The sequence below is a fragment of the Gymnodraco acuticeps genome, unplaced genomic scaffold, assembly GCF_902827175.1.
Source record: "Gymnodraco acuticeps unplaced genomic scaffold, fGymAcu1.1, whole genome shotgun sequence".
Classification (NCBI taxonomy): domain Eukaryota; kingdom Metazoa; phylum Chordata; class Actinopteri; order Perciformes; family Bathydraconidae; genus Gymnodraco; species Gymnodraco acuticeps.
The window spans coordinates 41823-56669 of NW_022991440.1; the positions used below are offsets into that span (position 1 = coordinate 41823).

The following is a 14847-nucleotide window of genomic DNA, read 5'->3' on the forward strand; positions in this document are numbered from 1 at the left end:
TGGAAATCGACGATCGGGCTCGATGTATGGTTAAATAAAGCAGTAGGCGATCGATGTCCACAGATGAACATCTACGTGACTTTACGGCCCCGCCCACTTTTGGGGGAAACAACGCTGTCATTTGAACGGCGATCGAGCCTGAAGCCACAGAGCTCTTCTGTTACTGTCCTTTGTTCTGAGAGGAAGTTCAGAAACACGTAACTCTGGATTTGTTTTAATGTTTGAGGAGCAATAAACGACACAGCAGCTTTTTGTCATGTTAAAACTATTATGTTCCGCCTCGCTCATGAGAGTAACAGCTGGAGAAATTACTATTTGAAGATCCACAAATCCACGGTTTCTTACATTTCTGATCGGATTGGCAAAAACTTCAGAATGTGTATCGACCGCCGTTCAAATGACAGCGTTGTTTCCCCCAAAAAGTGGGCGGGGCCGTAATTTTCCTGCCCGGAAGTGACGTAGGTGGTTGCTCTCATCTATTGCACACGAATACAAAATGACATAAACAGCAAATATTGATGTATAAACGTCACAAAATAAACGGAACAGAACAATAATATCAACCGTGAGAGAATACATACCTAGTGTCTCTCTTTGAATACATCATCTCTGTGCTGAGCGGGAGTTCGCTTCGACCTACACCTGTTTAGATCAGTAGAAGAAGAAGAAGGATCCTGTCTAACTTTCTTTTTAAATTCCCCTCTCTCCTCCTCTGTGTCTCCTCTCTCTCTTGTCTCCTCCTCTGTGTCTCCTCTCTCTCTTGTCTCCTCCTCTCTGTCTCCCCCCGTCTGGTCTCCTCTCTCTTGTCTGCTCCTCTGTGTCTCCTCCTCTCTTGTCTCCCCCCGTCTGGTCTCCTCTCTCTTGTCTCCTCCTCTCTGTCTCCTCCTCTCTGTCTCTCTGTCTCCTCTCTGTCTCCTCCTCTCGGTCTCCTCCTCTCTGTCTCCCCCCGTCTGGTCCTCTCTCTCTCTTGTCTCCTCTCTCTCTTGTCTCCTCCTCTGTGTCTCCTCCTCTCTTGTCTCCTCTCTCTCTTGTCTCCTCCTCTGTGTCTCCTCTCTCTACTGTCTCTCCTCTCTGTCTCCTCTCTCTCTTGTCTCCTCCTCTGTGTCTCACTACTCTTGTCTCCTCCTCTCTCGTCTCCTGTCTCTCTGTCTCCTCCTGTCTGGTATCCTCCTCTCTTGTCTCCTCTCTCTCCATCTCCTCCTCTCTTGTCTCTTCTTCCCCCTGTCTGGTCTCCTCCTCTCTTGTCTCCTCCTCTCTCGTCTCCTCTCTCTTGTCTCTTCCTCTCTTGTCTCCTCCTCTGTGTCTCCTCCTCTTGTCTCCTCCTCTCTTGTCTCCTCTCTCTCTTGTCTCCTCCTCTCTCGTCTCCTCTCTCTGTCTCTTCCTGTCTGGTCTCCTCCTCTCTTGTCTCCTCTCTTTCCATCTCCTCCTCTCTGTCTCTTCTCCCCCTGTCTGGTCTCCTCTCTTGTCTCCTCCTCTCTCGTCTCCTCTCTCTCTTGTCTCTTCCTCTCTTGTCTCCTCCTCTGTGTCTCCTCCTCTTGTCTCCTCCTCTCTTGTCTCCTCTCTCTCTTGTCTCCTCCTCTCTCGTCTCGTCTCCTCTCTCTCTGTCTCCTCCTCTCCATCTCCTCCTCTCTTGTCTCCTCCTCTCTCGTCTCCTCCAGCTGGGCCTCCAGGACTGCTGGGCTGCACAAGGCAAATGGCGGCATGGTTCTCCTGACCTTCTTCATGTGCCGCATACGCCCTCTTCCCCTACATGTACTGGGTGTACGGGCGCCACTACGACTCCCTCTCTACAGCGTTCCCTTCCACCTGCCGCTGCTCACCTAACCTGAGGGCACGCGTGCATTCTGGCGCCGCAGGTCTACTGGTTCGTGTGCTATGCAGTGAAAGGATATTGTCTTTATCGACGCAGCCGCATGACGGAAGTTCAACCGGACGTTCAACCCCTCGCGGACAATCCCAAGGCTGATTGATATCCGTTTTCACGATTTTTTTCTTTGCTCGCTCAAAGCCGCACACTTCAGCTACTAACGCTACTTCGACTACTTCTGCAAAAAGGCACTAGTTTTGACTTTTAACACATTTCGACATTTCCCCTCCACCATCGTACTGTAGTACACAGGACTGCCTGCTCTTTTGTCCCACAACTCCTGGGCATCTTTCCGCACACTTTAAAAGAAAAAAATAATATCCTGTGTTACAAAAATATCGTCTGCCTGAAGTGGATCTCTCTCTCTCTCCGTCGATCCAGCTCTACTACTGATGATTTTTCTTCTTTGGATCTTACTGCGTCCGTCTACATTTTACAACACTGGAGAGATGTCATGTTCTGCTTCACCTGAGAGTAAAAAGAAAGTGGGAGGAGCTTCCACTGGAGAGACGTTTCCTGACCTCTCACTGCTACTGTGTCTCTTCTGACCGGCCTGTTACAGAGTGTGAGAGACAGGTTGTATTTTATTTTAAAGATTTCTGTTTCCTCTCCCCCCATCCGATATTCAATAATCACACCAGGAAGGATTAGGAATCGAGGGTGGGCGGTTGGATTTATTGTGAGGAATACATTTCACTTTGTTAACCTGTTAATGTGACTCTTCACCATGTGTGTAGCTTCCCATCCCGCATGTTCTCCATCCGTTTGTAAATCTGCAAATCCCATTTTCACTCCCACACTTGTACAACCCCGGCTAATTAGTTCTCGCTCTGTATGCATGGTGAACCCCCCCTCCCCTCCCTTATTTAAAAACTGCTCTCATGTAATTGGGAATACTTTAATTTTAAGAAAGCTTTTGGGACCACTCCTACGTTGGAGTTGGAGTGGGAGTTTGTGGCACTGATATTGATAAGAGATTACCTCAGTTGTAGAAAAACGTCTTCATTTTCAGTGTTTTGACTTGTATGCATGGCAGCTAAAGTCCATGCTAGCTTTTTAGTTTGAATGGCTGTGAAATTCACTTGAAAAAGAAATACACACTCTCAGTGTCTAAGTACTGTTGGGAAGCCATGATGGGATAAGATGCAGCCCGGTATGGAAACATAAACCCATTGTGAGACATCTCGGTCGATTTAAGAAGTGGGAAACAGTACGAAATGTTCTGTTTTTGGACAAACTGAAACCCCAATACAAGCTTTTAAATGTCCTCTTGGTCTTTACATGATATGATAATACTACTACATTTCTTTTTTGCATCACAGCTCATGTTATTGTGAAGTACATGCTAGCTTTTCATTTTGTGTTTCTGCTAAATGTATGAAGTACTGTATGAGTCTAACAGTGTCTAAATGATATCGTGAAGCCATGATGGGATAAAATGACAGTGTATGAGGAAATATTAAGGTCTTCTCTACTAAAGAAACCCTTAATCGATAAAACTCAAAGGGTTTTACTTTACTAATTGATGTAACGGTCATGATCTGTAAGACATCTTAGTCGATTAAGAACGACTGAAACCTGCAAAATGTTATGTTTTCGGATGCAAGCATTTCGATTTCTTCTTGGTCTTTTCTACGATACAATTATCAATTTGTTGGCATCACAGCAGCTCCGTTAAGTTCACATATTTACCACGAGAAACAGACCTCTGAGAGAACATTAAAATATATCATCTGCATGACTCCTCGGTGCAGAGGGCGAGTTCTTGCTACTGAGAGATGCCTCGTGGATCTCTGTTTGATGACACTGGAGAATCTGCGGCTGCATTGCTGGCAGTGAACGTTGAAGTCGAGACGCCGCAGTGTTCGAGGGTCACTCGGGGTCAAATGTTTGTCAGGAGGAGGAGGGAGGAGGGGGGGGGGTGAACTCACGGCGGGTGTCAGAGCAATAAGGTGAGCTTAGGTTACAAAAAGTGAAGGATATCAGGAGATATTCTTCCTGTAGCGTCAGTTGTTGGATGTTGTGCTGAAGTTGCTCTCACTCGTCATGCTCACATTTAAATATAGAGTGACTTCACCTGAGAGGAGTTTTGTTTTGTTTTAGTTGCATTAAGACTTCATCATACTTCTTCCTCATATCATTTCCTCATATCAACGATTTCATAAGACAAATTGTTACAAACCGTACATTTATGGCATTTGTTTGTTTTAAATGTCCTGCAAATTCAATCTATGCAAGAAGAGGCATGTATTCAGACACTAACGTCATGTCAGCCTCACTTTGTTTATTTGGGGACCAAAGCATCTCCGTTCTCCACACTACATATCGTTGTCTTTTTTTAACATGTACCTCAGTTGTGTTCTCATAAACTCATTTACTGCTGAAAGAATAAATGCATATTGATCATTTAAGTAAGGATTGTTGTAGCATACACAAAGACATGTTTACAGCTGCAGCTCAGTTGACCTTTTCCAACTAATATGAAAATCACTTTTATAATAACTACTAAAAGTTTTGTTGTTATATAAAAACACAAATGCATTTCTTTAAAGGCAGCAACGGATCTAACTTGCGCCTCATTGTTTGGTTTCAAATCCAAAATGTTCCTCGGATAGTTTTGTGTCATGATGTTCCCACTTTGCATTAAAGCGAAAATATGTGACTTTTGCTCATCGTTGTGAAGGTTTACTGTCGTTAAGACGACATGTTTAAATAAGCTAACAGAAAGCAGCTATAAGAGCAAATGCAGTCAATGTGTTTAATCAAATTCAACGTTTCAATTGTTTCTGCTTCTATGAATGACACGGTTTTGCTTTCATTACAGAGATGAACCCCATTGGTTTACAAAGCATGGCGTGTTGGGTGTTCTTTAATAAGGCTTACCTGAAGATTCATTTCTAAATTAATACAACTTTGGGAATATACAATTGTTCAAAAATCTAGTTTCCTAAATGTCCAAGGGCTGTTGTAGTTAACATAAATACAGATAAGGTTAATTGTGGATATGTTAAATATGTATACATTTCAACACTGCTTATCAAATCTGAACACTGTTGCATTATGGGTACTGTAGTGCTGCAGATTCATTTGTTAGAAAGCAGTGATGAGTGTTCCTGTTGGCTGACGAGCTGCAGGAGGGTGAGGACGCTTCAGCACCCAAAAACACATTTCATTTACATTTTGAGAATTCTATATTCATCAATTTGTCTAGGAATAGGGAAACATCTCAACATCAACTACATATCCTCTTAGACTTTGAATATTGTGATATCTTGTCATGGTTTAGAGGCTGCATTAAAGTACATGAGGGAGTTTAACACACTATTCTAGCTCTGCTTTCTCACAATTCGTCAATAACCGTGAAGCATGCACGTGGTTTTTGTCGAGTCATCTCACGCTAGCCTTGATGCTAAACATGTGGCCAAACTGTAGCCATCTTGCTTACAATATCTTGAGTAATAATCTAAGCGGTGGCTGGGTATGCCGACACTTTTATCTTTCGAGTGCTAGCAGGAACAAAGCTAACTCTTAATATAGTGGATTGACCCAAAGCTAACGCCTCGTCACACACACAACAGTAGGACACTCCTCTAGCATGGATGCTACATCTGTTAGCTTTCATTACGTTCCATGAAGTCAATGGTTTCAATTTCTAAAGTGTAAGCATGTCACAAATATCTCCTTTCCCACTCAATTCAACCAAGATGTAAAAGCTGCAGATCATCCTACTCTTCTGCCTCCTCCTCTTCTTCTTCCTCCTCCTCCTCCTCTTCCTCTCTGCTGCCATCTGTCGTCAGGATAACCTTTCTGTCCCCTCAGCAGTTTACACTACATCATTGAGGGATTAGTGAGGCTCTGCATGAAGTCACATGACCGCAACCTCCTGCTGCATGAAGTCACATGACCTCAACCTCCTGCATTCAGTCACATGACCTCCTGCTGCATTAAGTCACATGACCTCAACCTCCTGCTGCATTAAGTCACATGACCTCAACCTCCTGACATGTTTGTTTTAATGCTTTTTATTACATGTGTTTTAAACACGTTCTCGTTTACCTCGGGTAGACAAAGTCATCGTTTTATATCACTGACACAAAGCTATCCGACATGCAGGAAACACTCCATTTGACAGAGGAAAAGTGCTACATTTTATTAATGGTGTTTGGGTTATCTTCAATTGAACCAATGTAGGAGATGAATGTGAGGTTTAAAAGCAGGCATATCTTTTGAAATAATGGAATAAATATAAGAAACATTCCTGAATTTGATCATTAAAGCTCCCTTTTTCTTCAAGCTAACATTCATATCAGCTGACGGCATTACCTTAAAGATTACATTGATTGTCCCTGATGACTATAAAAGCCTCATTATTTCTATCTGTCTGGATCACTGATAAATATATATATAAAGATTTAGGAAAGGCATGCAGAGTACACATATCTTATTGTTTTCTCACTTTTTATCGAAAGTCTTAATCCTCTTTGCTCAGGGTTTAATGAAGTTTGATAAAGCTGTTATATGTGTGTGTGTGTAGAGGTTTATTGTGAAGATGATTAAACTGAGATTCTATTGACGATCACATCCACAATGGTTGCTGTTTTCCTTTCTGAATGAAATCATTTTGTTTTTACCAAGTAGATTTGTTCTTGTATTTAAGCTTCTCTTAGGGTTGGTAAACCAAAGACTGTCAGATATTCACAGTAGTGACATGAAGAGAAAACCACCTGCTTCTCTCTGTGGTTCATTTAGACTGTAGATGATTTGTCTTAAAAGCTAACAAACATCTCCTTACGTGATGGATGTATAGTTGATTCTCCGCTAACACGCACCAAGTACATTTAAGACATGGATGTTTAACTCTGCAACACTGGCTGTGAAACTATGATAATACTACTTTTTAGCATCACACAGTAAGCTAACAAAACAAGATGTGATTTGTATTCCTTGTATGTAAGGACAGCATGGGAACATGGACACCGAAATAACTACAAAAGCCTCGCTACACATGCTAACGATGTTTAGCATAGGCCTGGAGCGCTATTTAGCTTCTTGCTCACACTACTTTAAGTTGAAGCTTCACTACATGCTAACAATAAAGCATAATTGTATCATAACGTTATTATCACTTAAACGTACATTGTTGAGCTCTACGACTTTATCTTACACTAAGCTAACACTTGACTTTTGTCGAGTCATCTCAAACTAGCCTTGATGCTAAACATTTGCTAGCAATATTTTGATTAGGAGTATTCTGCTAACGCTTTAGCATAATACGCTAAGTGGTTGCTGCTTAAATGCTAACACTTTATCTTACATTGTTGAGCCATATTTAGCTCCTTCTGCTCGAGTTCTGGTTGAATAAAATGATAGCTGAGCAATAGCCAACTTCTTGCTAACTAGCATGTGGACACGTTAGCATCAAGGTTGTAGAATCCATGCTAACACTTTATTTTACACTAAGCTAACACTTGATTTGTGTCCAGTGATCTCACACGATTAGTACCCTGCTAACGCTTTAGCATCAATATAGAGTCCCTGCGTGCTAACGCTACTCTATTGAGGCACTACAAGCTAATACTTGATTTTGTCGAGTCATCTCAAACTAGCCTTGATGCTAAACATTTGGCAAAACTTAAGCCATCTTGCTAACAATATCTTGAGTACTCTGCTAACGCTATAGCACAATAAACTAAGTGGGTGGCTGAGAGAATGAACCTTCACTCAAACAAAATAAACACTACTTTCATGATGTTTTATTTTGTAGTTCATTTAGTCTTAAACTTTATGAGGGCTTCATGTCATCTGAGGGTGAACAACATATCTGAAAGGTGCTGTAAATATCTGTATAGGCCCTATATTTGTTTAAAAACTGCTGAAGTAGATGCTACTCGACTAATTTTAACAATTGTAGCCCTAACATTTGGTGAGATCTTCGCAAATCAAGGGTTAGCATTTAGCTAGCGCCACATTTTTGGATTCCATGTTCCCCCCGTTGAAGTTAGTCCTTCTACATGCAAGCTAATACAACAATAACAAACACGATAAGCTCAACCATGTCAAGTTCCTCTGGATTCTGGAGATGAGAATATGAATTGCATGTGGGGTCCCCTCTCTTCCCCCCTCCCCACCATGACACTTTATGATTTTGTGCTTTGTATTCACACTCATGTATTCAGGGTTAGCGGTGCATATTTTGGGGGCTGGGGGTGTTATTGTTGTTTTTTAGGCATTCCCATTGACTTGCATGAGGCGGAATAAAGGTTTTGAAGCTAGCACAGGTTTAAAAATGGCCGTCTAATGTCACGTTCATGCCATGTTAAATGAAAGGTAATGGATGATGGAGAGTGACTTTTCACATTGTCTTACACTGTGATCAAACTACACAATATCAAACCAATTACTCCTTTTACCAATTGATTCTTAATATTAACCATTTCTCAGCTAGTTTGGCTTCATCTACCACCATGATGGTGACTAAATGTGACTGAAGTTGATGTGAAATATGTCGTTTTGCCGCGATTGCCGAAGCGCCGCCATGTTTCTTGGACATCATCTATGAATATTTGACTGACTTATCCAAACATTATTTATTGTGGATTAAATATTGTGTAGTTAGATCCTGGCATTACTACAAATGAAAATACGTCATTGTTTGGAGGGTTGGTCGCCACCCAATTGGTTAAAAAAACATTTTTGTCGAGTCGTCTCACACTAGCGTTGATGCTAAACATTTGGGATACCTTTACCTTTGTTTCCTGCTAACAACATTCTGAGCATAATACAATTTTAAAAAGTACATGCTAGCAGGAAACCAATTTAACACTTAAAAATACACTGAAAATAACGTCTATGTTTGATACTGATATGATGTGAATGCAGCATTAGGCTATAGTGAACTTAAACAGCTTTGAGGACGTTTTATCATTCATATTTCTGACAAAAAGCTTGCATTTTAAGTTAAGGTGTGTGTGTGTATGTAGCGGGACTGATTTTGATCTGTGGACCGTGAACCAAATCTGGTCTCCAGTGCCTTGTGAAAAACATCTATGTCTGATACATATGTCTGAGTGTGAAAAAAGTCGGCAGGCAGTGTTTACAGGTTGTATTTTCATTATCCTCATATCCTTCATGTTCACTGCAATCCTCAAGATCATTATTATTCAAACTGCTATGCATTTACTGCGAGAATAAAAGATAACCTCTGATTCTGAATTAAGGCCTTTATGTTGATATTTATTTAGCCGTTCATATGTTGTAGCATTTAATCTTTATTTTCAAATCATCATTCAAATCCAGCTTGTTTTTCTAATGCATCATTTGAGGCTGAAACTCCTCGTGTTTTGTGATTTTTGTTTGCCGTGTTTCTGTTTCTAGACCTTTTTAATTTGTGGACGTTTTGGAGATTGACCATATATCACTTTTTGCTCCAAGCATCGTCACGACCTCTAACACGTCCTGCCCCGCGTTATTTTTGATAGCGTTCTGATTTTTCATTCATATAAATATATCACATTTGATGCATCGGTCTTTTTTTTTTCTTTTTTTTTGTTAGCTTGGACTTTTTGGAGGAAATATCTGAAAAGAGATAGTGGGACTGTTTTATGAAAATAGCTTAAAAAACTATTGATGTGAGAGGAGTTATGTACTGTAGCTGCAACTTGTGAATTCAGAGCACCCCTTTAAAAAATTCAATAAATTTTGATTTGAACAAGTGTGTGTTTTGTTTTCTTTGTCTTGCCATCTGTGTTTAGAAACCATTAACATCCATTAAGAAAAATCCTTGCTCGTTACTTTAAATGTATTTCAAAGTCAATTAAACTACTGTATTGCTTTTTGGGGTGGTCCCTTTCCTGTAGTGTATTCTATAGGCTGTTGTGCATGTAAATGGTCTGCAAAGGCTAAAATCCCTAAGTTCATAGTGACATCATTATGTAACACCCACACTCCTATTGGCTAGCGTTGCAACACATTGTTGTATGTGCTAAGAGGCGGGACATCTACTGATCTACACCTGAACATCAGCAGGAGAGGACTCTTTAAAGTAGAGACACTACATACTGATATACACCTGAACATCAGCAGGAGAGGACTCTTTAAAGTAGAGACACTACATATGATATACACCTGAACATCAGCAGGAGAGGACTCTTTAAAGTAGAGACACTACATACTGATCTACACCTGAACATCAGCAGGAGAGGACTCTTTAAAGTAGAGACACTACATACTGATATACACCTGAACATCAGCAGGAGAGGACTCTTTAAAGTAGAGACACTACATACTGATATACACCTGAACATCAGCAGGAGAGGACTCTTTAAAGTAGAGACACTACATACTGATATACACCTGAACATCAGCAGGAGAGGACTCTTTAAAGTAGAGACACTACATACTGATATATACCTGAACATCAGCAGGAGAGGACTCTTTAAAAGTAGAGACACTACATACTGATATACACCTGAACATCAGCAGGAGAGGACTCTTTAAGTAGAGACACTATATACTGATATACACCTGAACATCAGCGGGAGAGGACTCTTTAAAGTAGAGACACTACATACTGATATACACCTGAACATCTGCAGGAGAGAACTCTTTAAAGTAGAGACACTTCATACTGATATACACCTGAACATTAGCAGGAGAGGACTCTTTAAAGTAGAGACACTACATACTGATAACACCTGAACATCAGCAGGAGAGGACTCTTTAAAGTAGAGACACTACATACTGATATACACCTGAACATCAGCAGGAGAGGACTCTTTAAAGTAGAGACACTACATACTGATATACACCTGAACATCAGCAGGAGAGGACTCTTTAAAGTAGAGACACTACATACTGATATACACCTGAACATCAGCAGGAGAGGACTCTTTAAAGTAGAGACACTACATACTGATATACACCTGACCATCAGCAGGAGAGGACTCTTTAAAGTAGAGACACTACTACTGATATACACCTGAAACATCAGCAGGAGAGGACTCTTTAAAGTAGAGACACTACATACTGATATACACCTGAACATCAGCAGGAGAGGACTCTTTAAAGTAGAGACACTTCATACTGATATACACCTGAACATCAGCGGGAGAGGACTCTTTATTTCCTCCATCAGTAGCATCCGCTCTGTTTTGAATACAACAAGAATGACGGAGAAGCTGCAGTATGAGTGGGAACAGTTACATTAAAGCATCTTTGATCAATATATTTATATCAAACCACCAGTAGAATAATCTCCTGAATCTGCAGGTGTTTTATCTGGATGGAGTTACAGCTCAGTGTTTAACTGGTAAGACAATATATGTGAGTGTCATAACCTGAAGGTAGAGATAAGAAATCCACATTGCTGTCATGAAGGAGTTTTAATTTAATTAACAGAGAAACCGCCTGAGATCATCCGTCTGCTTTAAATAAAGAATATCTACATTTTCTTCTCACTTTGTTTTTCCTCTTTTGTATTATTTAGTGTCTGGTTATGGTGCATTAGAGGTGTTTTTGAAGATGTAATGTGAAGTCATGGCCACTGGGAGGCACTGTGGCTCAGGGCTGATATGTGGATAGAATATACTGTATACTGGCACAGGTCTAAATGTACTATTTAAATAGCCGGCTTTAAAAGAATACCATAGATTTCATTTTGAAATTACATTAAATCAACACATTTGTCTCAGAATGATAATTTAAAAAATAATTATACAAGAATATGATTAGATTTCATGATAGAATGAAAAATAAAACATCTTTAATATCAATCAAATGTAAAAAGGCAACATCCTTTTTACATTTTTCTTAATTTGAGAATGTGCGTTGTGGAAGACCTTTTTATAAAGACCTTCCAAGAGCTAAACATCTTATTATATTTAAAGGTGGCAATAGTTTAATCATTTCAGTTTCCCCACACTCTGGTTGTGTTTGGTGCTCAAAAAGTCCTGAAACTAAGATAACATGTATTTCTGAAGACTGGAGTACGTCTAAGAATAGATTAAATATTATATTGTGTCCGTTTCAGAATAAAAACCACCCATAAAACCTTTTGAAATGGACTTCCAGTAACCCAGACAAACACAGGACAATAACACGGCCCCCTCCTCTACATTTTGATATTCCCCCACCCCCTTTTTGTCCCAAAATACAGAAGCGAACCTGTTGCTCTTCAGCTCAGGAGACACAGATAGCTTATAGACAACAACACTCAGCGGGGGAAGCATTCAGGAAACACACACACACACACACACACACACACACACACACACACACACACACACACACACACACACACACACACACACTAGTAGTAGTAGATGCACCACTCCAACTGGATCTCTCTGAAAGGTTACTTTGATCGTCCATCAGCTCTCGCCTGCTCTGAGAACCTGATCCTTCCCTGCAGTACGTAATCTGTTTCGAGTGACACTGTGCATGACTTTTCCACAGCTTATAAATAACGCCTGCTCTGACTTCCAGCAGATGAGAGCAGAGCGTGAGAGAATACACACTTTGGGAGAAGTCCTCCATGGAGGTAGATGGGAAAAGTTGCCGCCAAGGGATCTTCCTGCTGCAAAACGTCCGTTAAAAGTCCGTTTACATCTTTAAAATTACTGAAAACTGGCATGGAAAACCATAGATTTATCTAACGGAAGGAACTACTAGAGGAAGTTCTCAAGAACTCTTTTTAAGGGCGTCGAACAGAGAAGGAACTAAAGAAGGTTTTGGTTTCCGAGCTGCATTTCGGCCACTCTTTGGACTTGAAGCTCGGGGTTAGTGAGGGTCTCTAAAGAATCAAATCAAGCCCAATATCACAAAACACGTTTGTCGCAGTGGGCTTCACAGATTAGAAACAAACAACAACATTGAAGCCATGGATGAATCCACAGAAGGTCGACAGGAAGTGATGGAAAGCGAGGCTCTAGTCGAGTTCAGAGCAACGTTACAAGCCGCCATCAGAGAGGTCCACGTTGACGTCAGTGCCTTCAAGCAACGCATCGAGAAGAGGATCGGAGAGCTGATTATTCCCAACGGACCTTTGGTGGAGGCGGTGAACCGGCTTCAGGAAGAGAACCAGCAACTCAGAGCCAAGATGGAGGGTCTCGGCCGGCTGGTGGAGAGCATCGCCGGGATACAGATGGAGAGGAAGGACAAGGAGGAGAGTTTAAAGAATGGACAAAGAGAAGAAAGAGCGGGAAGATCCGAGTGCAGCCAGTCGATGTGTTCGGAGGTTTCGGGGTCCAGCGGAGGGTCGAACTCTGCTTCAACTAACAACCCAGCTCCACCTCCATGGAGAGCAAAGAGACACGCTGATACTAACGTGAGTACTCCTTCGGTTCTCAGTTTCAAGGTCACCTATTGTGCAAAATCCACTTCTTCATGTCTCTTCTACATCAACATGTGTCCCCTCTTCTTCATGTCTCTTCTACATCAACATGTGTCCCCTCTTCTTCATGTCTCTTCTACATCAACATGTGTCCCCTCTTCTCCATGTCTCTTCTACATCAACATGTGTGTCCTCTTCTTCATGTCTCTTCTACATCAAAGTGTGTCCCCTCTTCTCATGTCTCTTCTACATCAACATGTGTCCCCTCTTCTTCATGTCTCTTCTACATCAACGTGTGTCCCCTCTTCTTCATGTCTCTTCTACATCAACGTGTGTCCCCTCTTCTTCATGTCTCTTCTACATCAACGTGTGTCCCCTCTTCTCCATGTCTCTTCTACATCAACATGTGTCCCTCTTCTCTTATGTCTCTTCTACATCAACGTGTGTCCCCTCTTCTTCATGTCTCTTCTACATCAATGTGTCCCTCTTCTTATGTCTCTTCTACATCAACATGTGTCCCCTCTTCTTCATGTCTCTTCTACATCAACATGTGTCCCCTCTTCTTATGTCTCTTCTACATCAACATGTGTCCCCTCTTCTTCATGTCTCTTCTACATCAACATGTGTCCCCTCTTCTTATGTCTCTTCTACATCAACATGTGTCCCCTCTTCTCATGTCTCTTCTACATCAACATGTTGTCCTCTTCTTCATGTCTCTTCTACATCAACGTGTGTCCCCTCTTCTTCATGTCTCTTCTACATCAACATGTGTCCCCTCTCCCTCATGTCTCTTCTACATCAACACGTGTCCCCTCTTCTTCATGTCTCTTCTACATCAACATGTCCCCTCTTCTTCATGTCTCTTCTACATCAACATGTGTCCCCTCTTCTTCATGTCTCTTCTACATCAACATGTGTCCCCTCTTCTTCATGTCTCTTCTACATCAACATGTGTCCCCTCTTCTTCATGTCTCTTCTACATCAACATGTGTCCCCTCTTCTTCATGTCTCTTCTACATCAACATGTGTCCCCTCTTCTTCATGTCTCTTCTCATCAACACGTGTCCCCTCTTTTCATGTCTCTCTACATCAACATGTGTCCCCTCTTCTTCATGTCTCTCTACATCAACATGTGTCCCCTCTTCTTCATGTCTCTTCTCATCAACATGTGTCCCCTCTTCTTCATGTCCTTCTTCATCAACATGTGTCCCTCTTCTTCATGTCTCTTCTACATCAACATGTGTCCCCTCTGTGGAAAGAGACTCTGAAAGTTTCAGGAACAAAGATTCTCTCTCTTTTTGATCCATTTCTATAAAAACCTGTCTGAAAATGAGCTGATCAGATTTTGGCCACTTTATGATGTGTTGTCTTGTGTAACCATCAGCCAATCAGCAACCAAGGTAACCCCCCCCCCCCCTTATCACCTGAATCTCCTCCTAGACTCCATTGAGTTCTTTGTAACCAAATGTCTCTCAGAGGGGCGTGGGGAGGGGCTCCTTATTTTCATCTAAATTAACAGACAGAGAATCAGCACTTTGGAAACAGGGCTGAAACAGAGGGGATTATGGGTAATGCTGCAATGATCTGTTTGGTGTTTCAAGCCAATCAGAGACAGGCTTGGATATATCTGAGACCTATAATATACAGTATA

At 41.4% G+C, this 14847-nt stretch overlaps 2 protein-coding genes across 2 annotated transcripts in view; both read left to right on the top strand.

The window, feature by feature from the left end:
• Positions 1-9578, top strand: part of LOC117532793 (ceramide synthase-like) — a 47359-nt gene extending 37781 nt beyond the window's left edge. The window contains exon 5 of the mRNA XM_034196287.1: positions 1659-9578. Within this exon, the coding sequence (XP_034052178.1) occupies positions 1659-1829 (171 nt within the window). The 3' untranslated portion in view covers positions 1830-9578. The remainder of the gene's footprint in view (positions 1-1658) is intronic.
• A 2603-nt stretch (positions 9579-12181) lies between these two features.
• LOC117532794 (endochitinase A-like) lies at positions 12182-13191 on the top strand (the record flags this gene model as incomplete). The annotated part of the gene is given in 2 exon segments (XM_034196288.1): positions 12182-12274; positions 12353-13191. A coding segment is annotated over 1 exon segment (448 nt), but the record flags the coding sequence as incomplete, so codon positions are not given.
• Between the last annotated feature and the right edge of the window lie 1656 nt (positions 13192-14847).